At 38.6% G+C, this 26,312-nt stretch overlaps 1 protein-coding gene across 1 annotated transcript in view; it reads left to right on the top strand.

Annotated features, from left to right (window-relative positions):
- The window catches only part of AGPAT5 (1-acylglycerol-3-phosphate O-acyltransferase 5), a 65,211-nt gene extending 39,764 nt beyond the window's left edge, over positions 1-25,447 (top strand). Inside the window, exons 8-10 of the mRNA XM_009882150.1 lie at positions 9,085-9,246; positions 23,373-23,496; positions 25,112-25,447. Of these exons, the coding sequence (XP_009880452.1) occupies positions 9,085-9,246; positions 23,373-23,496; positions 25,112-25,337 (512 nt within the window). The 3' untranslated portion in view covers positions 25,338-25,447. The remainder of the gene's footprint in view (positions 1-9,084; positions 9,247-23,372; positions 23,497-25,111) is intronic.
- The last annotated feature ends 865 nt before the right edge of the window (positions 25,448-26,312 follow it).

The following is a 26,312-nucleotide window of genomic DNA, read 5'->3' as shown; positions in this document are numbered from 1 at the left end:
TATAACCACAGATGGAATTACTTCATCTTTGGAAAGGCTTGACAAAAGATCGAAGGGTCCCAAGCTTTTTCATTTTTCTCACATCATGTGCACAATACACGTAAACTTTTAAGTCCAACAGTACAGTAAACACGTTTCCTGGGTTTGTTTTTTCCTGTTGACCGAAAGTGAAATAATTCACTCTGAAGGTAAACAAAGAATAACAAATAGGTCTGGTAAATTCATTTCTGTGACACACTGAAATGAATTCACAAGTCTGTGAATCAGCCTGTTGATATCATCAAGCTATTAAGTATTGTTAGCTCTTGTCCAAAAGGATATATGCTTTTCTTCTCCTTCTTGGGAAGAATGGAATTTGTTTGCGTGCATGAGCAGGAGAGCTTAAGTCATAATGTATTTATTCATCACTTCAGTTTCCTGTCGGAAATGAAAGTCAAATGTCTCATTTAGGTTGGCAGTTCTTTGACAGTTCAGACGGGCTGTTTGATAGGGGTTTTTTCCCCCTCTCTTCTCCCTTTTCAGGGAAAAGAAAAGGCTCTTGTTTCTTGTTTTCATTATTATTTTAATAAACCTCTTAATTGTATCTCTGCAGTCTGCAAAACAGTAAAACACTGCTTTTGTGCTTTCAGAGCACCTGTTCATTTCTTCTAGTGCTTTTCTCTCCGGTATTGGTCTGCTGTTATTTTGTGAGGGTTACTCCTTTTAAAAATTCTCAAGGCAAATATTTATTAAACAGGAAGCATCTCCTATTCTAGTGCAGATCTTTTCCCCATTGATCTGCTTTTCCCCATTGCTAAATTCTTTTGTTGTCAGTCTCTCCTCAACGTTTACGTGGAGAGGATGGCAAACAGCCTGTATCGGACCTTTCTCCCCTGCAAGTTCATGGAAGGATTGATAGTTTACTCAAGTTAGAGCATCCCTTGTACAAGCATGCTGAGAAGCAGGGATGGCTGACACCGAAAGCTGCGTACCGAACTATTCTGATGACTAAGAGCCACCACGCACATACCAGTACGTCAGGGAGTTGCGAGGATGGGGAACTCTGCATGGCCGCTGGCGGGAGATGCCGATAAGTTCATGGGGTCCCACCAAGCCTCTGTGCACCAGTGCCAGCCCTGGCTTGGGGCTTCCACCCAGGAGCCCCAGCGCCACCACAGTCCTGGTTGCTGGTGGCATGCTGGGGCTGCAGCATGGGAGCCGTAACCAAACGCCTCACCAGTCAGTCACGTGTAGATTGAGTGCTGGCTGTGCTCCTTGTAGGCTTGCGAAGGCTGTTATGCGACACTGCTGAGCTGAACTAAAGCCACTCAGTTTCATGCTCGTCTAAAAGATCCCTGGAGCTTCTTATTTCCTACAGTTTTAGGAAAGGTAGTAACGCCCAGTAGCTCTGCCAGGGAGAGGAATGGGAACGTACTGTAACTTCTAGTTTAAAATATGCACTTCATTCCTTGTGGAAATATACAGAAGTCTGATAATTTAGTCTTGTTGTCTTAGTATGTATTATATTTGTTACAGAGCATAGTGCTTCAGTGTTGGTTTTACAGACATGCAGGGGAAATTGTTTGTTTGTTTTATACCTTAAAATGTAAGCTTTATAATGATTTTTCACTACATTTTTGCACAATTTATATGTTGAGAAAATAGCGCAAGTGTAATATTGGAAAAAGTGGTTTAATTAAGAAGAATTAAACTTCATATTTACGTTAGGACCAGAGATATTGCACCCAAAGATAACAAAGCTGTTCCTAGAGCACAAGCATAACTCATGTTTATCATACTGTCTCAAATACTGTTTTTGACATAAGCGTGTGTCTATGCTTTACTAGTTTTGCAGAAGGGAAGTATGAAAAGGTTTTGTGGGATTTGTATTTACTTTTAAATGGGCTGTAATAATTTTACATGGGCTGGATTCTCTTCTACAGAAGGTTCATTGGTTTAAGCAGCTCTTTGGACTGAACTTAATTACCTGGTCTTAGCATGATCAGCTGATGAGCTGCATCTCGTATCTTGATGTTGTTTTTAAGTAAACACCGGCTTTGGACACAGTTACTGCATCTTTACAATTGGTCCTAGGACCAGTTCAGCAAAAAGAAATTTGGGGAAAAAAAAAAAAAGTCTTAGGTTGCCATCCAAAGACATACTTTCACAGTGCTGATTTCAACAATTATGTCTTTCCTCACTGATATTCATATATAAATAAATCTTATCTGCCTGTGAATAGGATGGAAGGATATCAAACAGCAAAAGAATTTAAAGGTGATTAAGACCGCCTTTGAAAGAGAAGCAATTTTTTAAAGTACTGATAATACTTCATGTTACAGTTTGTTCTGCCATAGGACTTGGGTTCTACACAAAACCTTGACTCCTAGCAAAAGCAGATGGATTTCCTCTCTCTCAAACACAGGAAAATCAAGCACACAGTGTAGATCCAATAGATCTGGGTAGGTCTAGATATGAATAAGTTGAGACCGAAGGCCAAAAAGCACAGAGAAACTTCTAGGGAAGGAGTAGGGCCATGTGCTTTCTTGCTATTTTTTGAAATCAATAAAGGATATTGTACTGTAAGAAATGAAACCCATGAACTGGTCTTGCAAATTTGTCATTAACTACCTTGCCAAGTTCAAGTTGAATGTACTGCCAGGTTTTTGTTTATTAAAACTGAAGCATGCCAAAACCGTCTAGAGGTAAAAATGGTAAATTAGGGCATTAATATTCCTGGTTTTCATGTTGGAGACTAACACGTGCATATTAGCCTTCAGCACTGATGTATTTGACACAACAAAACTCTATTCTAATTAATTTGAACTCTATTGTAAGTTCTGTCCACTGTAACTGTATTCAGTGAGATACAGAAAGTTGTGTACTTGAAGGAGTACTGGTTTTATGGTGGTAAACTGAGAATGTTATCATCCAAGGGTAATGCTGGTACCCTCGGAAAGTGAAGATTACTCATTCTACACGTTTTACAAGTGACAGAGCATTCCAGTCGGGTCAGATTTTTACCCAGGATAGAACATGCAGCATTTTAAAATCAAAATACATTTGTTTGATTGCATCGGGAAAGGAAAAATGCACTTCTCAGCAGTTTTAAAAACACAAGCAAAAACTACCTCTCTAAAACTAAGTTATTTGGTTATATGTCACAGGATTAACACAGGACTTATTCATAGAACAAGTTAAATTCTATAAATCATGTATTTATCTTTGTTGGCCAAAATAGCGATGTTTGCTGGGGTTTCACAGCCACAGCTAACCACATAAGCAATGTTGCCAGAATATCAGATGGTGTCCTCTGTCAGGTTTTCACGTTTCTGTTGGAGGCAAATGAAACCTCCCCACTTCTAAACTGATGGGGGTACGTGCCATGTAGCTGGATTTGAACCAGATGCTATCTGTTGTCCTCTCCTTATGGGAAGTAGGTGGCTGCATGACGTGACTCCAGCAATTGCTACCAGGAAGGGCTCTCTTTTTCTCTGGGTTTCGGTATGGTTGGTGACTGTGTGGTTCTAGTGGGACATCTTGCAAAATTCTCATAATCGAATGAGAGAGGGAAATATTTCTCCCTCCCTCTCTCTCGAAGCTCCAAGAATGTGAAGGTGTGTGGTTTGCCGCTTGTCCTCTAAGCTTTTGTCATCCAGCTTTCACTACTTAAGTATGTAGTCAGTAATCTTAGAGTTTGCTTTAGTTTTCCATTGTAAGGAAGTAATTGGCTAATGTGATGCCCATCTTCAAAATCTGGTGCATTCTTTCAGTTGACTTACATATTGGTGTCGCCTTTTAGGCTCTGATCTATAACTTTAGGCATCTTAAAAGTGCAGCGATTCTTCCACGCTAGTCAGTGGGCTTGAGTTGCTGAATCCAGGGAATTATAATATGTAGGCGGCACTCATATTTTCATATGGATTTAACTCTAATCTTGTCATAATGTTAGAAGTGGTAATTTTTATTTTATGTATTCATTTCAAATTGTAAATTTTCTAAGGTTGGGTCTTTTTAATGGTACTAGACCATAGAACAAAATTTCTATAAAACCCACAAAATAGCTTCTTGTATAAATTTTTTTCCATTTATGTTACTAAAATAGATATGTATAGATTTCTGATCATTTTCTAGGAGTTAGACCTCTATAATGTTCTAAACAACCACAACTTTCTTAGGCTTAGTAGAATATGAATTTTATCAAAATTTTAAGAAATGGCATTCTGAAGATTTGAAAATAAATAGGAATGATCCAAAGTCCTCCTACTCCTGGTGTTGCTAGCTGTGAAGAGTCAAAGAGAAAGGGATAAGAGCCTTGTTAAATGTAATTTGGCTTGGTGTTGCTGAATGAAGATAAAACAATCTTCCCTGGCGAAAGGCATTTATGTAAGTTTGTACTAGTGTTTGATTTCTAAGAAAGGTCATTTAATCAAGCAAACATTTCAGGTATTCATTTATTATCTCACTTGTTTTTATGCAGAAAAGTTACAAATGTAAATGTTTTTTAATGCTAAGTTTATCTTGACTAGTATCATGCTTTCTACTAAGATGTTTGTGCGTGCAGGATATGCTTATCTCAAAATTGCTTTTACAGATCATGTAAAAAGGTATTTCAACTGAACTAATCGAAAATGTTTCCCTTCTAGATCTTGGCATTGCTTTTACATTGTGTTTTAAAGCAATCTGAAGTATTTAATATCCAGAAATGTTATTTGGAACAGTCTCTAAAAAATAGCTTTTGGTGATTTTTTTTTTTTGTTTTTGTTTTTTGCCCCCACGTACTTTCATGTAAGCAAGCTTGACGTAAATGTGCACAGTGAGATGTGGAAAGGAGAATATAATTTTTAAAAATTGCGGGGAGGATACATTGCATAGCATTTGAGGGACATACCATTAGGATGAAGAAAGGATTTCTGTTATTGAGAGTCCTCCTTAGGAAATTAAGTTGAGGAAAGCAAGAAGTACCTTGTATTTCTGGAGATAACCATCCGGGAAAAAAGTGTACCAAAGCGTGGCGTCTCCTCTGTTTCACAGTGGGATAGTCATACTTTTCTTGAGGGAATTACTTGCTTTTCATATACTTTAGTTCATGGTAACAGAAAACACTTTTTACAAGAGCGTGCAGTTTTTAAATACTGTGACCAGCTGAGTGTTGTTTATGTGAGTTGATGGACTACTAGCATACAAATGGATGAGCTCTCCCACCGTATGTCATTTTATAAGTCTAACTCTGGACTCTGGTTCCAATAAGTAAGGCTTCGATCACTGGGAACATTCCAGAAGGCTGGTGGGAACTCAGTGTTGCGTGGGTACTTGGGACACCCCAGATTACTGCAAAGCTCTCAGTCCAGTATCTCTCCTGCACACACATACACGTGAAAAAGGAAAATTAAGGAAGAAAGATTTAATTGGTATTGAAATCAATTAATTGTTTTTCACCCTGCTTTCAGTTGTTGTATTACGGTCCATTATAGGACGAAAACCCCCTCAAACTAATTCTGACATCCATTTCCAGTGAGCACATAACTTTTGTGGACGAAATGTGGTAATGGTAATGTAATATACATAAGGTATTCTTAATTTAGAGCTTTTTTGTTGTTGTTTTCATTTAAAAATGTTGTGTGTGCACATGTCAGGGGTACAGATATGACTAATGGAGTCCAAGTCTGAAAATAGAGACGGCCTGCCCGCACTGAACAGCGGGTTTTGGCCTGGATGAAGGGAAGAGGAAGAGAGATCACAGAATGGTCAGGGTTGGAAGGGACCTTTGGAGATCATCTAGTCCAACCCCCCTGCCAAATCAGGGTCACCTACAGCAGGTTGCACAGGAACGCATCCAGGCAGGTTTTGAGTATCTCCAGAGAGGGGAGACTCCACAACCTCTCTGGGCAGCCTCTTCCAGTGCTCTGCCACCCTCGAAGTAAAGTTTCTGCTTATGTTGAGATGGAATTTCCTGAGATCTTCCCCATAGAGTTGTACTCAGCTATTACATATGTAACTTCACCCTGAGAGGTTAGATAAATGGTGTTTTGTTTGGTGTTTTTTGTTTTTGTGTTTAGATGAAAAATGAATTCTGTAGATGTTAATGATTTGGGCCTTTGTACTTCCCAAACTAAAATGTTGTGTTGTTTTGTTCAGTTTTCTTGCAGACTTTCTAAAGTAATTCTGCATCTTACTACAGTCTAGTAAATAGTAGATATTTGAAGTACCATTGCTCACTGTATTTCACATTATTTTCATAATTCTTTTATGTCTGTTTATAATTTAAAAGTTTGCTAACATAAAAGAGCAAAGCTATAGCATTTTAAGGTAGAGTATTACGGTATTAGAAATCTAGTTCATTTTCTTTGGCATTTAAAATAAAATCTCATGACCTCAAATACTTTGACAGAAAGTCCTAACTTAGTATTGCACAACATTAAAAACAGTTTAAGCACAGTGTGTTTTGTGAATTGGATGCAGGCAGCTTGCCAAGGTAACTATACTGTAACTACTTGGGTTTAAATTCTGTTATGTTGATTTTAGCAAAGATCATGAAGTAACTGCAAGAATGTGTGGTTAATGTTTTTATAAAACAGATTTTTTTAAAAGGATGTGCTGAACTCTTGTTGTTGCTGCATGTTTGTCATGCACCGGCGTGTTTCTGAATAATGGATTATGAACTTTCTTTATTGATTTTAATTAGATGCATACTCATTTTGTACTTAAACCTTCAAGAGTTCACTGGTAGCGCATGGAGTAAGAGGGGCTTATTCTACAATTGCGCTTCACAGATTGTCACTGGGCATATTCATCACTAAAACTGGCCGTGGATTCAAAAAATTGAGCACCAGATACTCTTAGATACTTAAATTAATTTGTCTAGAGGATTCAGTTCTCACTGAAGCCTGTTTTTCCTTTTTCTTCCCCACAGTAATAGTTTGCTTACAGGGAAGATGAGTTGGGCGGGAAAGAAATAACAGTGTTTTTAGAATAGGTTTGGGAATTTGGATCAACAAAAGTTGCATTGAGTGGAACGTCCACTCTAATATGGTTGCTGACACAATGCTAGAATATTCAGTGCTTCATTTACAGAGTAAACATTTGGAAACATAACATAATTAGCTGTTTGATGTAACAGTTCACAAGCTAAGAAAACACTACCACCATGTTATGCTTCAAAATATTTACATGATCCATATAACATTTTGCATAGACAGTTATCACTATTGCCGGTAAAGCTCAGAACAATGACTTCAGAAGGAGTGCTAGTAAATAACCTTTTATCTCTGTGTTCAGACAAGGAGATTCTTAGCAAATATTAAGAAATCAAGATAATGATTTATACTGAAATTTTCAAATATAAGAATGTTAGAGCAGTTTAGAAACTAGCATTATCTTACGGAGTTCAGTAGATATTTTCATAATTTTAGATCAAAGTATGCTTTGCCCAGCAAGGGAGAGAAGTTCAGTGCAAAATCGGGACATAATATAATATCTTTTGAGTTGCTTTTGCAAGCAGAAAAATATCAAAAGCAATACCACAATACTTTGGTTTAGAAAAATTTCTTCTTTATGAGGAACCAGTAGCACCAATGGGTGGTTCTTTAGAAGTGGATTGAAGACTAAGTTGTTGAAAAGTAAGGGTAGAAAGGAATAATTGCAATTTTACTCTGATACTTCTTTTTAAGAAAGATACACATCTTATAGCGAAAATTTTTGCATAATATGCTTTTTTTTTCCTAGAAGCACTTTCAAGTTAGTGTGGAAGAGCTGTGTTCAGATCATGAAAAGGTTTGAGGGTTTTTTGTTTATTCTCATTTTGAAAGTCATTGTATGTTAAAATGCTGAAAATAGAATGGAATTTATACTTTTGAGCCCAGTGTATTTGTATGTTCTTCAGTATGCTCTAGGTGGAAGTAGTCAGCTGAAGCAAGCATGGTTATGAAATGCTGTTAAGACTTGCAGAGTGCTGTTAAACCTGATGTTCTTGTGTCCTTGTCATACCAATCTCTGTGTGTTGGCCTCAATGGTTAAGGACAACAGTTGATTTCTCCGACTGTGGATTTGTTAGTAGCCAAGTCAATTGTGATAGGTTGTTTGCAGGGAAACAGAGGTCTCCTCCTTGCTGTCGGTTCTCAGTGCTCTATTATCCCCTTCCCTGCTTAGTTTTCTGCTGGGATGGTGAGTTGAATCAGCTGGTGGGAGGGGGGTGCCAGAGCAATACGAGGTTGGCAGCAGGAACAAGCCCACAGAAAAGAGCAGTAGATGAAAGAACTGCAAGGATAAAATGGGATGTCCCATTTTCTGTAGCAGCAAGTCATTGCAGTGGGCTGAAGCTGTTGAGTCTAACTGCTTTCCCCCATCCTTCCCCAAAGTGAGGACCCTCAGAGTAACCATATCTAACGTCCCAGAATGTGCCAATAGGCAGAAGGAAGCAAAAGCAGGGAAAGCTGGTATCTATAATAGAAAATGGCAAAACGTGCTGAAATTTCTGATGGGGTTGGTAGCTTTGGAGAAATATAACATCCTGTTTAAACATGTGTAGTTTAAGACAACCACTGTTTTTTTACAATGGTGCAGTATTAGAGTTCAGCATGTAGACAAAATTTGTTTGTCCTTTGGAAGTAAAATGCCAGATGAGCATTAGGCGTGCTTAAAATTATCTGTGCTTATGTCTGGCCTAGCAAATCTGTTTCTGATACAGAATTTTAGGAGGCGATGTCCTGTGAGTTTAGTATTTCTCAGGTAATTTGCTCTTTTTTTTTTTTTTTTTACCTCAGTTGGACAAACATAAACAGTAAAGAGAAGTGCTGTTTCATTACTCATAAACCAGATTAAAAACATCACTGCTTCTAGAGCAGGAGCTGTAAAAAGGGCTCTTTTGTTGAGCAGCCTTTTTGTAATATGCTTCAGAATTTGTTTCATCTTCTGCATGTGCTCAGTAGAGCATATGCAGTGTGCACACGTGCATGTTCTCTCAACTGAGAATTGAGATTAAAAATAAACCTTTTGTGATTTTTGAGTGAGGGTCCTGAAGTTCCTTGACATGGTGTTCATTTTGTGAACGTAGTCCAGTTTACTTTCCGAGACTGTAATTTATTATTTTTTTTTCCCCTCCTCTAGGTCTTGCTATATTAAAGCATGTGCTAACACCACGCGTGAAGGCAACTCACGTAGCCATTGACACAATGAAAGACTATCTGGATGCAGTGTATGATGTGACTGTAGCTTATGAAGGTACTGTGGACCACAAAGGGCAAAGAAAACTGGCACCGTCTATGACAGGTGAGTTGATGTATACTAGACATGCTACAGGATTATACTTGTTGATATACAGAACCAACTTCAGGTGCTTTGTATTGTATTGCTCTGGAGATAATGTCCGCAGAGCTTCAGCCATGTCACTGCACCTTGGTAGGGCATTGTTCATCAGGGACTAAGCTTTACATTAGTTACCTGTAACATTCCTGCCCTCCTCTTCCCTATTCCATGCAGACAATATTTCTGTAGTCAAATTCTGCATACGAATGCTCTTCGGAGTTAAAATTAACTTGGGGCCATAGGCAGCAGGTGCCATTTACTTTCATGTTTCTTCTAACACTGGGATTTGGCATCATTGTAAATTCTCTGTCCTTCCCTCTGCTGTGCTACATGTGTGTACATGTGACATAGTTGCTGACAGGCATGTATTGTAAAGGGAAAATGTGTAGTAATAGTATTTTACTGGCAATTTTCAAATTGCTACATATAGCCGGTAACCTTACAAACACTTAACAGCATTTTATGCGAGTGAGCTTTACTTGCTGTAGTATTTTAAACCACCTACAATACCTTGAAAGAACGGGATAAATTCATTGCATGTCACTCGAGTAATCTAACCCAAAAATAAGTTCTGGGGTTTCTGTTGGGGAAAACTCTGGGACAGAAAGCTTCAGGGTTTGCTGACTTTTGATTGTGCTTGGTGGTGGATTATTTCTATTTATTTATTTAATTCATTTATCTGCATCAATGGAGGGCCGTACATCATCTCTCTTTCCAGTTGTAGTTGCTGTGTTACTCAGCCATATCTGTGTACAACTCTCTGTTGCTAGTTGGCTCAAAGTGGTACTTTTTTGAATCTTTTGCACCTCTGATACCAAAGGGGAAAAAAAAGCCACAGTAGTTCCACAGAGCTGTTCATACTTTTGTGCAAGGGATCAGTGTTGGCTGAGGAACCTGCAGGGCACTTCTTAGCTAACTCCCCGCTCCTCAGCTAGCCCAGTGTCACTGTGTCACTGGGACTTGTTCCTTCTACTGCTAAAAATAGTTTGCAGTGTGGCTGTTTCCATGTCACTTCACTATCGGGTGTAATTCCTTGAGGTGGTGTGAAGTTCACATGAACTCCTTGCAGGTGCTAGTTGCTTAGAAGTCCTGGAATTATCTGTTTTTATATTTTAACCATATTTAAAATTCTTCTGGATGGGTGAGCAACAAAAGTGTGTATTAACTGTGTATTAACTCAACACTTATGTAGTACTGTAAGGTCTTAGGATGGTTTTATTTTATGTACATTTTGTTCCCAACAGGCATTTTTGTGGCTAAATATCAAAAGCGTGTTTTATAATTTAACATTTTTTATTTATCATTTTCTTTTGAACTTGATTTTACAGAATTTTATGATTTAAAGTTTTGGGTTTTTTTTTAAAATACATTGTGACCTTCTTATAGACTCACTTGAAGACTGGCAGTCTCCCTCTTGTCCTGTCACCCAACCCTTTTCGAGACCCCCTGTGAAACAAATAGTTGTTTCCCCTTCCCTGCAGCATATCTTGTTTCGTGACTTAATAATTAGGCAGTTTCAGCCATTCTCATGCTGGACTTCTCACTGCCTGATGGTTAATTAAACTATTAAAATGTCATTACCTAATGATAAGATGGCAAATGTTCAAATTCCTTATGAGACCTCTTCACCTATTGGACCTCCCAGTTTGCATGAAGCATGATATAATTATAGAAAGGGATCCAACAAACTGAATTTCCCTGTTGGCTGTTTCTTGTGTCCATTGTCAAGTGATAATCAGATGATTTGGGGTGGCTACTCCACATGCAGCCTTTTGGAGACTCCACAGCAGGCAGTCCAGGCATATCTCTCAGCCACCCTTACTGTTAAGGCTGGATAAAAATACGGGCAGTAACACAGAATGAAGTGCAGCCAACTAGTTGTTACCCATTACAGAACAGATAAATGAAATATCCATCCAGGACATTCCACACTATTGTGGCAGTCGCATGTATTCCATATAATATAAATTATGTAGATTAAGGACACTTTATAAATTACAGTGTGGAACATAGTTGTCATTCTTTTAGGCCCTCCAGACACAAACTGGAAGAAAAACAATTTTTGTTCTAAGAGGTCAGGATCATTTCACCATTTGTTATGCAAAAGTCCAACGATTGGTCTGTTCAGGAATATAGTATAACAAGAACTGAGTTACACATTGTTATGCATTGGAGATTTTTCAGCATTATCGCTCTTTTACAGTACTAAAATTAGTTATAAAGTACCATTTTCACGTGTGCATTTCATGTGAGCATTTCATATTCGTGTCAGTGCTGAATGAGAATTTTGTTTTTCATTCTCATCGGAATAAAATGGCAGTGCAATCCTGGTAATTTTTAAAAGATAAGGTTGACATGTCTTTTTCAATCTAGCAACTCTGATTGAAATTTATTGCATGGAAAACAAACTTCTGATAAACACAACTTTACTTGAGGACTGTATTTCCCATAGTATGACATTTCCCATGTGAATGAAAACTGAATTCCATGCAGATATAATGTGTTTCTTGAAATGCATTTTACTTTCAGTTCTATAAATCGCAGTTCCTCAGAAGAGCTTGTGCGACTTCTGGAAAAAAAAATGTATTTACCCAGGGATATTGTCAGCTCTTGGCTGCTGTCTCCCGTAGTAAACATAGCAGGTTAAAAACAACATTTTAGTGACTGTGAGTAGCACTACCACACTTTACCTGAGAAATTGTGTTAGTAGAGTGTAAATGGGGAAAAAAATCTGAAGAAAAAATGAATTGCATTTTAAATTTTGTAACGTGGAACTCTTAATGTAAATAGCTTTTCTTAGCAAATTTTTTTTTCAATCGGGCAAGCTTAAATGCCATAATGTTGACTTGCTCAACAGGATTAAAACAAAACATAGTATACTAGCAACTGGAAAATAGACATTCACCATCCTTTCTGCATTAGTCCTTTGAGAAGAACAGTGGATGCCAGCCACACCTGATAACATGGTAACTTTTTAGAGCAGGCAAATTATTATAGTATTTCCTTTCAAATGTGTTGAACTTCTTGTCACTTTTTATGCATTTTAATGCTTTGTTGGCACTTTCCAGCTGCAAGTTGTTTGTTTTGGAAGACATCAAATTTGATTAGTCTTAGACAGGGACTAAGATTAGATTAGCTTTAAACAGGGACGTTGCTTTCTGCTAGTGCTTCACATCCAAAGGATGCATATTTTTTTCTACCATTTATTCGTTATTCATTCCTTTTTGTTCCAACAAGTTTGGATCTTGATACGTTTCCAGTGGAAACTTGTCCTGCACGTGGCAGCCTTTCTAAAGAATAGCCATTTCGCACAGATTTCTCCCCTCTCACTGCTGAAGATGGTTTGTCCCGATTGTTAATGACAGAATGTGATGGTCCTGCTTAGGGAGGACCGTGATGCTATACAGTATTTATTTGCAGTCATTAGAATAAGATGCAAATAATCATATGGGCACTGTGGCACAGCTGAAGTGCATCTCAGGTACTGAATTCTGAAGAACTATTTAGAAGGGAAAAGGAAGGGGAGAAGCTCTTGTGCTGGATTTGTTGATATTATTTTACTCCACTGTCATTAAGTAAAAAGTAGAAATAAGCTTGGGAAGAAAGAACAAGAACCTAGTTTTCTCCCTTCTGAGTGAACGTCCTAAGCGTTCACATCCAGCTTTGCCTGGTGTTAAGGGGCAGGTCTCGTGGAACGTGGGAACTGTTGTCATTCTTGCACCTGAAAGATCATTATGTACACATCTACATCTTTATTATTCTGCCTGAAGGCTTTAACATAACCAGATGGTATTTATCTGGCCATTGTAGATGAAAGAGTGTGTGAAATAACAGCATGTGACAATGATAAACACTGAATAAAAATAGCAAGTATATGTAGACTCTGTCTTAAAGAAGTCAGAGGAATTCCTGAGAATTATTGACTCTGCTGTATATCAGTTCCAGAACAAACACTTTGAAAGTGTGTGTATGTGTGCATTTCTGAAAATCCGTACATCACTTTGATCGGTATAATTTGAGGAGGTCAGACTGGCCTAACTTCCCTAGGGGAAATTACACTTTTCCAAATGCTTGCACTTTTGTTGGGACCCAGTTAGACAGTGAAGTACAGGACAATAGAAAAGAAACTGGAGCAATAGAAACCAGTCTTTGTCTGGACTGTGGCCCAAATTTGATCACATCCGTTGTCTTTCAAGGTCCGAAGAATGGTAACAAGCACATGGTTATAGATATGTTGAAGGAATTAAAAAACTAAATTGATAAACTGATAAACAGTAACAGCAATGTAAAACAGCCCAAAGTAAGATTTATGGTGGTGAAATGACTAATAATCGTCTCAAATCTCTGCTAGCTATCATGTTTTTTATTGTGTGAAAGAGTATTGGAAAGTAAAGGGCAATTATTTTAGAGCAACCGAAGAAAGGATGTAAGTTAGAACTGAGGCTGGACATCAGCATTGGTGAAATCTGCATTAAGTGTGGGATGGCTTTTTAACATGTATAGTAAATCTCACATCAAGAACTTGTCATTCTGCATCTGTTCAAGCAAAATTTAACTAACTACCTTTCATATTTCAAAATGTAAATTTTCCATTGAAATATATTTCAGGAATTTTTATAACAACACTAGCTAGCAACATAGTTCTGTGATATTCTATCATATATTTTTTTCTTTAAAGGAAAACCCTGGTTTTATTTTGTTTAAAATATTAAAATACAACTTTTTTAATAACATGATTTCACCAGGTACCACAAAGTAAGTAAATTATCGTTCAGGTTTAAATTGAATGCATTTTCACTTGTCTTCCGTAGGACTAGGTCTGTCATTATAGAAACCCTGTAATTTCCTATTAAAAGTAGTTTGAGTAACATGAAAGCAGATCTGTTTATTTGTGGATGACTTATTTGAAATGGCATTTTGAACACAGATGTGGACATATGCATCAATATTCTGCAGATAACGATGGTCTGGGTAAATGCAAAGTATTTTTGTACTCTAACAATTAAACGTTGTACTTCTGCTTGAAAATAACAACATTTCACTGAAGAGAAGCATCAGTTTATGGGAATGCATGCAGACCTTGCTGTAGTTCTTCATAGGACTCCAAAAATCGGAGAAAATGAAGGTCAGTGTGAGCATGAGTAGCATCTCTGCTTCTTTACCTATCTCAAAACAAGGACATAAAGATGACTGTATTTTGGAATCCCTGTATCCCATTTTCTTGTCTCCACTAACAACCAAATTTGGATGCCTAAGAAGGAGTGTACGAATAAGGCAAGCGTAAATGATTCTTCCTTTTCCCAAGTCAAAAACACCTGTGGGCACTGCATCTGTATGTTAATAACACCACCTCATTGTGGTTAATAACCCCCTTCAGCATCCCTTCAAGCCCAGAGTGTGTGTTCCTCTGATTGTAAACTAGGACCTTTTGTATCTCAGTTATTCTCAACCAGCTGTTACTGAAGGTAAGTATCCCTTTGGGAATCTGTGATCAGAAAGCACGCAGTCATCAGAAAACCTCTGCTACACAGAGAGTATTTTGAAAGTATTTACACTGGAGATTCATAAAATTACCCTGGGCCTCATGCGCATGGGAGGGGAAGCGTTCAGCTCCCCAGGCAGGATTTATGTACAACAGCTTTTGCATCTTTATGCAAAAGTGTCTCTAAACCCTGAGCATAACAAAAACAACTTTAATTTCTTAACACTGTCAGGTTTGGCTATAAATATGTTGCTGCTTTGAGAGCCCATATTTATTTTTGGGTGTTTTGTGCATGGGAGTCCTTTTCTTCTACTCTGTTTGTGGTACTGTTCTCTGTTTATCAAAACAGACTGTCTGAAGGAAAGGCAAAAACATCAATACTAGCAGTACTGGCACAGTTCCTAACAGATCCTGTTTATTTGCTAGAGAGCGCATTGTTTTGAACTGGTCCAGTCCTTATATCTTTTCTTGCCTTTTTTTTTTAATTGCATAGTTCAACTTTTTTTTCCCACTTCTGAAACTTTAAAAATGATCCAACAAAGACACAGGTATTTCCGAAGTTTGCTCCTTTTCAGTTACAAGCAGTGGGAGACCCTTTAGATGTAATCCACAGACCTAACCTGACCCAGGTTCTGTTGCTGGCAGCCTATTGATCAAAACTGTTACGCTTTTGTAGGAAACCTCCCGCTAACTTGGCCAACGTACAATACTCACAAATTGTTATAGAGCAGTACAAAGGCCAGAATGCATCTGTTAGAATAACAGATTAAAGCCACTTGAAGGTTGTTTCAGTGAACTACATACAATGTGCAAGTACGATGGGTCTTCATCAAATACCATCTTGTTTTAGCAAGGCCACTTACAATGACACTATGCTGCTCTCCAGTGCGAATACCAGTATAGAAAACTATGTACCTTTTTCTGGTAATAATTTTGAAAGATTCTTTACATCTGGGCATCTTTAGGAACATACAGATATGTGATTATTTACCCTTGAATTTGCAGGATTTGTTGAGCTATAGTTCTTACCTGCCATCTTCAGGATTTTATTTTTTTTAAGCTGTCATACCCTTCCCTCTGCTTCCCTTCTTAAAACTGAACATTTGTCCCTTTTACTCTTTCCTTGTTTGTAATGCAGGTGCTTTTTCTCCTTAAATGTTTTCATTGGCCTTTTCTATGGCCTTCTCTGAGTCCACTACATCCTCCTTGAGACAGAGACCAGAACTGCACACGGTATTTAAAATGTGGATTCACAATCTTTTTTTATACCTGCAAAGTGACTTACTTTGCCCTGTTCTCAATGTCCTTCCTGATGATGCTGCCCAGTATTTGCGGGAAATTGGGGCTGCTGCTGCATAATTGAGAGGACGGTTTGAGAGAAGGGTCAGTGACTCCCAAATTGTAACCACCAATTCCAAGTTAAGCATCATCTAATTGGGCTTTAAGTTATTTTTCCCTATGTTTGTTTACGCTGAAGCTCAGTTGCCACATTTTCACTCTGTTTGCTCAGCTTTGAGGTCCTTTTGGAGTTCAGCCGCCATTTTAGAACCCAAAAGAGCTTAGGATCTTCTGAAAAAGATGTGAAATACTGGAGGGCTCACTGTTTGCTCCCTTCTTCAGCTCATCGGCCATGACACAGAATAAAACCGGTCCTAGTGTTGATCCCTGGAGGACCCCAATGACTGGGTCTTTTCCATCCTGAAAAGTGACCATTAAGTCCTTCCATTTGCTTCCTCTCCTTTAAGCAGCTTTCGGTCTATAAAACATCATTTCCTCTAATCCCATGGCAGCTTAATTTCTTTAATAGCCTTCAGTGTGGAACCCTGTCAAAGGCTTTATGAAAATTCAAATATATTGTGTCCATTGAATCCCCTTTATCCGCCTGCTCCTTGACACTGTTGTAGAAATCCAGCAAACTGGTGAGACAGGATTTCCCTTTACAGAATCCATGCCAACTCTTTTCCAACAGATTGTGATTATCTCTGTGCTTAGTGATCTTATTATAGACCCTGCTATCTTACCCGGCGATGTAAGACTCTTTGGTTTGTATTTCCCAGCATCATCTCTAAAGCCCTCATTTGTAGAAGGGAAACTCCCCATTTTTCTGGCACAAAGGCTGGTTGTGATGATAGGTTACACATTTTTGTTTTTGAATTCCACATTTGAGAGCTTTTGGATGAATGCTGTCTGGTTTTGGTGACTTCCTGACATCCAACTTGTTTATTTAGTCTAATACTTTCTGTCTGTTTACTTATTGATCTAGTTCCTTTGAGCAATCTGGTACAAAGAATGCAATGGGTGTAGGAATCAAACATTTTCAGCCAGAAAGAATAATGCAAACAAATATTTTAGCTTCTCTTGCATGGGCTTATACTTTACCATGAGCGCTGCTCTTCACACCTTTGTCATCCAACAGTCCCACCAATGCCTTAGCTGGTTTAATGCTTTTAATATATTCAAAAAAGTTAAAATTGTTAGAGCATCCTTTGCATTTTTCAAGTTCCTTTTTAGTCCTCTTAATTTTATGTTTACATTTGGCATAAGCGGTTTTGTGACTTTTCCTTATTTGGACAAATTTTCCATTCTGCAAAGAGAAGGTAGGAATATAATGGTAGCCCCCTTAATTTTCCCATTAAGCCATACAGGTGGGTTTCAGACCCACCCAGACTTTTTCTTTTGCAGTGTTAAACATCTTTTATGTGGTTTTCCAATACAAGTTTTTCTGGGGTTTGGTATTTTGAGGGTTTTTTTCTAATAGCCTGTAGGCTGCCTCCTTTTGGACTGTTTCTTTTAGGGGGTTTTGACACTCTGCCTTTTTTTTTTTTTTTTTCTCCCTCTCATTACATAGTTCCTTTAATTCTGTGTTTCTGTGCTGGATGCATTAAGACTCTTTTTCTGCAATTGTGAAATTAATTGTATTGTGGTTGCAGAGCACTTCTCACTAACTGTGCACCATTCAAGGCCACATGAGGAATGGCATTTTTTCTTGTGAGTTTCCCTACTAGTTGTTCCAGGAAACAATCTCTTTTGTTTGTTTTTTTTCCTCCGGTGTTGTTGGTGGGTTGGTTTGGTTGGTTTTTATCACACTCTATACCTCATCCTGATGGAGCATCGATGCAGTTCAAGAAAGGTGGCTGGAATCTCACACTCCTGCTATCAGTTCTGGATTTACAGCTCTCAGTCTGGCTTCATAGTGTCTGGTCACTGTTATCAAACGGAATATATCTATCTAATTAATATATCTATCTAATATATATTTTATTAGAGTCTGGGACTTCCATTCACAAGGATTTCATTGTGCTTCTGTCTCATTATATAACGCTATTACACTTTGTGTAGTCCTTCACACACACTCCTGTTCCCTCACCTGTACCTCCTAATTCTGTCATTCCTATAAATCTGGTAGCCTGGGAAGTTGCATGCTCCTTTGGGATCACCAGGATACCTGCCTTACAGGGGTAATCTCTTGATGCCAGTAAATCTTGTTCTCCTGTCTTCGTGTTTAGTCTTCTCATTTTTGTGCAGAGGCACTTCTGAGTTTTGCCCTCACATTGAATTTTAGCTACATCCACCTCGTGTTAAGTGCATCTGAACAGGTTGCTTTTCCTGACCTTCGGCTTTCCCTGCCTGCCAGTTGAAATGCTCTCTAACTTTTTCAGTTTTCATGGCTAGCACCCTGGCTTAATAATGATTCAGGTGCATCCCATTTCTCTGGTCTCAAAAGGTCCCCCAGCTCCTAAGGTGTTTACTCCCTGTGCTGTGCCCCTCGTGCACGTGTGGAGGCTCTGATCTCTGTGTGCGTCTCAGTCCTTGCACAGGGGATTGGCAGTATTTCGGAGACTGCTATTCCTCAGGTCCCAGGCTTGTCTTCTGGCTGCAAACTTCAGTGTAGCCTGCAGAACATCCACGCCATGCTTCCCTGTACCAGCAGGTGCTGGTGCTGCCCACTCCTTCACCACTCCCCAGGTGAACCCATCTAAACAACCTTCGCTGTGCCCTGGATGTTTGCTTTCCCGTCTAGTGCCGCTTTGCCGTACCACTGCTTTATTTTGTTAGAGCAAGCTGTGAAATAGTTTCCTGTCAGCTCAGCTTGAGATGATGGAAAGCGTGAAGCAGAGAAACAACACAACACTTAAATTTGTGTTTGTTTTGCCGATGGACTGTTAATTTGGTGTATGAAGTATATGAAAGTGGAGAGATGGGATTTCTTCCTTTGAGAGGAGGAGATAGAACTGCTTTGGTAACTGAATGCTTAAGTCCAGACTACTGAAAATTTTAAAAGTGGAGAAAGCATCTACAATTGAGAGAGGAATGTCTTTGCGATCATGGTTTTGCCTGTAAAACTGTATACACCACGCCATACAATGTTCTGTTACTGAAGAGATGTATTCTCACACTTTTGAAATACTAGCTACTTAGAATAAATACACCTTTTTCAGATTTCATTTTACTGTGATACCACTTTGTTTATCACAAACATTATTGAAATCTGTTAAAACAGGAGAGAATTGGGGGTGTTCTAGGTGGACACGACTATGTCAGGCTTCAGTTTGTCCTTTCTTAATTTTGAAGGACTTTGACAATAATTACGTTCCCGTAAAAGAGCTGATGTAGGAAGTTGAAATCTGAGCTACTTTATTGCCGTTGTATTTAAAGTGCATATAAAAATAGGCTTCATTAGTAATTGAAAACTGGAATATCTGTTTAAGCCTAATGCCACTGTCACAACTTTCTTAAGGGGCAAGGCAAATAATGTGGAGTGGTGGAATGAACTTGTATGGTAGCATTAAGGGGAAGGTGGTCTGAGGCTATTTGTGTGGCCCTTCTCAGTTACGGGTATGTCTATGCTTTGGAGCTTCTCTCCTTCCCTCACTTTCCCTGATAATGCTGGTAATTCAAAAGGGAATTAATGGGGTTTTGAAGGCAAGAGGTTGAAAACTGGTAGAATTTTGTGGAAGCCCCAGCAAGCAAAACACCCTCCCAAAACATTTGTTTGCCATTAAAAACTCTGTGGGTCCGATTGCTTTCCTGAAGGCTGTTGCAGCCTCTTCATTAGTCGTAGTTCTGCACTGAATCCTTCAGTCCTGTGTCAGTGTGAATCCTGTCCCACAGAAGGAGGGCTACAGTGCCACAGTTTAAGAACAAAAATGCTCGATCCACCTTATTCTTTTCAATTCCTTCCTTCTGCCATGGTTGGTCACTAGAAGCATTATAAACATTCTGCACTTGTATCTGTTATTTACTCGGATAGAAAGTTTTATTAGGAAATTATCTCCCACACAAAAGTCAGTCCTCTTGGCTCCCACACAAGTTGTTAGTGTTCATTTAACCCAAATGGTACTCGGTTCTTGATTGACTAATGCTGTCCCCAATATAATGTTTGATTCCAATGCATGATTTGCACTTGTGTTTTGTCTTTTGAAGGAAAGTTCAGGCTTGCTTGTTCCTGCTGTTAATTATAACAAACTCTGGCAAGTTTAGGGATCTGAAAAGCCAGTCAGATGTTGGCCTTAAGGGCTAGTGTCCCTGAAGTTGGATGTAATTTGCACATAATAAATTGCTTCAATAAGATTTTGTTTCTTAGCTTAATTACACAAGTCTTTTGGGACTTAAGCTAATGTGAAATTAGGGGTCATAGGACCACCACAAACCTTTAGAGGTTGTTGCGATAAAATCCAGCTGTTTCTTCTCAAAAACAACCTCTCAATGTTTTGTTCTTACCCACTGGTGTTCTTATGTGATTGCATTGACATTGCGCATCAAAAAAAAAAAAAAAAGAAGAAGGATTAGTCACATTAAGCCCTGACATGAATTGGATAATTAAAAACTAGTCACATTCCCTGACTAGCTTGATTGCAGACATTAGTGTCACCTGCAGATGTCCTGGATGCCCAGGCTATGGATAAAATGGCCTTGGATCGATGGGTGGAAATCATGGTCCTATGTAGGGGAGCACCTGCAATTGCAGATCACACAGTCTTCGGCAAGGCTCTACTGAGTCCCAAACTGCAAGGGAGAGCAGGGCTGTGGGGAAGAGCATTGAGATTTACAAAGGTGGGAAATTAAGACAGAAGTTGTAGGATCTTCACATATGGAGACTCAGTTTTGACTGGTTGAAGACAACCAGTGTGGGAAGTAGTAAGACTCAACTTGCATTGGAACTTGGGCATAAGGTAGAAAGCCAGCAGCACCACTTAGATATTTGTGGAGGGTTTTTTGCTTTTTAAGCAGATTTGTAGAGTTGCTATATTTTAGCTTTGGTGGGGGAAGGTGTTTCTTTTGAAATACTTATGCTTTATTCCTGTTTTGTTAACTAGAGCTTATGATTGATAATGTACTCTGTTGCTGTCTTTAAATGACCAAATATCAATGTCTTTTTTAAACAGCATAACATTAGTTTTAAAAATACCTTTTAACTATTAATAATGCTATCTCATCTAACTTGCTTGATTTATGATTTTCCTTAATAATTTATAACTGAGATGATAAATAACGTCAGGAAAGAGAGGTTTACACAGAATAACCTATGTGCTATGAAACAAAAGAAACATACCCTGTACAATGCACAGAACGTTTCAAATACCTTTTAAAGCTAAATCTTCAGCCCTAGCTGGATATGCATAACATAGATGCTTTTTGTAGGAGTCTAGTACAAAAAAGACCGTATCATCTGGTTTCCAGGCATTTGTTTTCTAGATACAGTTTTGCATATTTTTAGAATGCTCCCCTTAATAGGTAATGCCACTCAAAAAGAGGATTTGTACATCAGTGAACATTATAAGCATTTAAGATATGGATAATACGTCTGTCATCTTAAAATATTCATAGTATGCTTTTAGGTGCTCGTATAGTGAATGACCTTCATAGAGTGGCCTGGATAGTATCTTCAGAGAAACAGACCAGGAAAATCCTTTCTTCCCATTAAGGGCAAGAGGAAAAACCCGCTTTCAGATACACGAACACTGATATCTTTGTGGTTAGTGAAAGCATTGCACATCAACCGGAAGACAGCGTCCATACCTACCATCATTCTGGACTCCAACTTGCCTACCATCTAATAGCCGTAGCGAGGAGATGGTTTTACCAGAAAGCTTTTAGCAAAGGTTGTGCTTGCTGCTCCACAGCTAAGAGGTGGACTTGTTTGTGGTTAGAGCCCTCAGCCATTTCTCCCGTTGGTGATGTGTGGGACATATTGCTCCCTTTACACTACGGTGTGGTTCAGTGAAGGGTGCAATCTGCCTGAGGAGTAGACAAAACTGTACACAGCACCGTACAAACTTCTGCATCAAAATGCTGTAAGGCTTTACTGATGTCTTTATCTCTTCTCCTTCCCTCCCCCTCTACAAGCACGCAAACGCATTTGCGTGAACAGGCTTTTAAAATTCTTTAAGGCAATTTCTAGTGTATGATAAGGATTGCTTTAACAGCAAAGTCCTTAAAAATAAATAATCCTGTAAAGAAGAAAAACAAATAGGGGGATATCTGCTTGGCAGACAATAATAAAGATGTACATGCAGTGACAATTATTTTGCACAGTCATTCCTCGAGATACCCCTAACAGTTATGGGTCAAAGTCTCCTGTACATCTGCACTGCTGTCCAAAAAATGTCAACAACCTAAAAGGACCACCCAGTCTGTGTTAAATTTGTTGCCCATCTGTATTGTAGGAAGACACTTCTGGTCCCTTCTCAAAATATAAAGATTGTCCAGATTCCCAAGGACTTCCATCCTCACATCATGCACCTCTTTGTACAGGGATGCTATGGTTACCACAATACCCCTTGGTACTGATAAATGCAAATGATCACTAATACACAAATACAGGTGTGTTTTTCATCCCATACACAGTATTTTTACCACTTGTTAGTTGTAAGAAATCCCACAAGGCTATTTGACTAATGGAGTTTTGTTTGCAACTGGCTTAATGCTTGCTTGCTAAATTTTTCTAGGAGCAAATTGAGGAAATGGGGGAGGGGGAATTGCAATAGGGCTGTCTTGAGCTTTGTAATGCTGTATGACAGAAGAAAAATGAAGGGATGCAAAATGGAAAGCAGTATTTTGTTCTGAGTCTTTTACCCTATTGCACTTTTTAATTATAGGTTATTACTTAAGCTGAAGCCCACTTCCTCCTGGAGATTCTTTGGGAAATCACTATAATTCAGATTTTGTCATCCAGGAGCAAACAAGATACAGATTTTTAAAAGGACAAGCAAAGAGTATTACTAACTTAATTCAAAATTGCAGGCTGGATGATTAGATGACATTGAAGTTATTGCATCCCACACTACAGAACGAGTAGATTGCTGCTGACGTAGAAGTGTAACATTTTTCAAGCACAGCATTTTACAGTTAGCAGGGTGCATTTTAGGACAATGTTTCCACGCTGCATTTGATAATGGGCCACTTTTTCAAAAACATGTAGGCCAGATGGCTTCTGAGTTCAGTGAGGCGCTCAGGATCTGAACATAAAGAAGAGAGGCTTTTGAAAATTGAAGTTATGCTTCCAAGGCACTTACAGCTATGAGGTCAGGTTTGCAGCATATTTTAGACAAATAAATGCCCTACAGTGTTTCTATAACTCAGTCCTGTTCTTTTGCTCTCTTTTTAGAGTTTCTTTGCAAGGAATGCCCAAGAGTTCATATTTTCATTGATCGAATTGAACTGAAGGACATTCCGGAAGAGCAGATGTATATGAGAAGGTGGCTTCATGAACGTTTTGAAATAAAGGATAAGTGAGTAGCAATATGTAGTACTTCCTCTTTAAATAAACTGTCATCCTTCTTTTATATTAGCAGATGTAGTCATGATTTCAGTAGGGCTCTCTGAATAGAGGTGGTGTTGGTACTCCTGTGCATATTTGGTATAATACCTTTGTGGTTAAAGCTTTGTTCAGGAGATTGAGATTCCTGCATTTTAGACCTTCCTTAGACTGAAGGGCTGTGGATCCATGTTTCAGGCAAGACTCATATTCATCTGAATACTCTGCATTTGTCTTCTTGAAACATTCCACGGCTGTGCATAACTCAGTAAGATGCCCGAGGTAGACAAGCAAGCAAAAGGAGTTTGATTATAGCCTTGTAATTAGAGTTAGAAAAGGACAGGTCTTGATCTAATCTCTTCTACCAAAATTGTTTATGCATCTTGCATCAGACAGCGACTGGATAGTAACACAAGTAACCCTGAGTTCCCTACCTTCACTGGGGAAATAAGGTGAAGAAGTTTTATCTGTCCATCTTTGAATCATGGCAGAAATAAAGTGCCTGGCTCCCTACGGCATCTCCAGATAAGGTGCCTAGCAAACATGTACAACAGATCCTGGGGGACCTTGTGCCTAAATGTGAGATTTAAGTATTGTTTGAGAGATGGTGGTTTAATTTGCCACATCTGAAGTCCAACTTAAGGGAGCTAATTCTCTTTACCTTCTAAATCCCTGAATACGTTTCTATGAGTTAAAATTTCCCTGGTTCTTCAGATATGTCCTGCTTTAAAGTTGTTCTGCCAGTCTTACGCTCCATGGAAGTAAAAAATTGATTAATTTGTCCTGTGATCTTTGAATCCATGTACAAGTTAACACGCCTGTCTGTAAACATGGCACCATTTCTAAAGTGTCGCGGAAGTTCAGGATTGCTAAGTTATTTTTCCTGTCTTCACTTTTGAGAGGGAAGAAAGTCTGAATTTCATTTTATAGACAAGTAAAATAAAAGACTGTCCAGTGGCCCACAAGTAGTCTTCTGGTGAAGACCAGCAAAACTGAACCCTGATCATCTGTGTCTCATTGTAGACTCCTGTCAACTGGAACGTCTTTCCTGGGACAAAAGCAGTCCGTAGGGAAAATTTAGAGATGCTTGAAACAAAACGTCAGAATTTTTGAATCCATTTATTACTGGTTTTCAAAACTAGGAGAAAAAAAAAATACTACTAAACCTATAGTGTAGCATTTTACTCTTGCATGTTATTTCATGAAGATAATACCACCCTGCCTTCAGTGTTCAATAACTGTGTGTATTTTGTCCTATGATATTTCCCAGTACTCTGGGCTTATTTGCTAAAGGCTGAATGATGAGGGTTCTTTCCAACTTGTATATTCAGTGTTGGAAAACCTGGAACACCTGCTTTTGTTGCTCCCAAGGGTTCAGGCTGAGTACCCAGATGTGCAACGTTACTTTGAATGCTTCATATTCTTAAGGCATACCGATTGCTTAAACTTGTTACAGATAAGCTGCTACATATTGTTAAATCATTTGTTAAATAACATGTGATTAGAAGCAGTTATTGGATGAAAGTAAGTTGCTTAAAGCTTCTTACACTAATGCATCACTTTGACTATCTCCTTTTGTCTGCTTTTAGGTTACTAATAGAGTTTTATGATGCAAAGGATTCTAAAAGAAGAAATAAGTTCCCTGGAAAAAGTGTTCATTCCAAACTAAGCCTCAAGAAAACTTTGCCATCTTTGCTGTTTTTAGGTGGCCTGACTGCTAGTATGCTTCTGACAGAATCTGGAAGGAAACTTTATGTAAAAACATGGATATATGGGACTTTAATTGGCTGCCTGTGGGTTAGCATTAAACCATAAGCAGATGTTAGTCTCCAATCAGTGAAATGTGCAGTCTTTTCTAGCACATTGCACCAAACTTTTTCCTGACTTTATAGTAAAAAAGTGTAAATAAAGCCTTATTGATCGAACATCGGAAATAATAGAATTTGTGACTTAAGCCTCTGTGTGGTTGGTCTGGGGAAAATAAATGTAGATTTTCAAATTTGCTACTGATTTTTGCTGGAATAATGACAGATAAACCAAGTCATATGATAAATTGCTTTCCCCATGAACTAATATCCATCTCTAAATGCAGATTCGATGAAGTACGAGTTATGCATAAGGGTGTCTTAAGTGGACCGGTGAATGTATTTACAGAGATTAATTTAGGGTATATATTTATTCTTCTGATATTCATGTTGAATTTTCTTTACTCTTAGATGCAACTGAGCTGCTGCAATGCACCATTCCCAGCTGTCTCGCAACTAAAATCAAAACTTTTTTCTTTTTTTTTTGTTTAATTTTGCTTTTCAGTTTTAGCTAAATCCCGTGTTCTTTAAAAGGGACTACGCAAGCTCCAAATCATGAGACATTACCTGAAGCAGAATAAAATGTTCCTGAGAACTACTGTTCATGGGGAAGAAGCTCTGTTTATCTAGTGCATGATTTTTGATTATATTGCAGTATTAGCTGGTTATTTTACATATGCAAAACATTAAATTTTACTGAGCCACCAGCTTATTTTGCGCACCCTGTAGCTGTGCATAAAAGGAACGTATGCAGTATAATGATGAAATGTTAAGTTTTTGTTTCTGGCCTAACCAGACTGTAGCCTACCTTGTGTCTGCGTTATCCCTAGCGCCTCAAGAGTTTCAGCTGAGCTCACAGACCTTTCGTGTGTACGTGCCATAAGCAGCGGTGAATGCTCAGAAGTTTCCTGTTAGCTCTGGAACTTCTGGAAGCAAACTGTCGTTTGGGAGCGTAAGGGTATGGTAACGAGGAACCTTCAGATGT

The sequence above is a fragment of the Charadrius vociferus genome, unplaced genomic scaffold, assembly GCF_000708025.1.
Source record: "Charadrius vociferus isolate BGI_N301 unplaced genomic scaffold, ASM70802v2 scaffold113, whole genome shotgun sequence".
Classification (NCBI taxonomy): domain Eukaryota; kingdom Metazoa; phylum Chordata; class Aves; order Charadriiformes; family Charadriidae; genus Charadrius; species Charadrius vociferus.
This window is presented reverse-complemented; position numbering and strand designations above follow the sequence as displayed.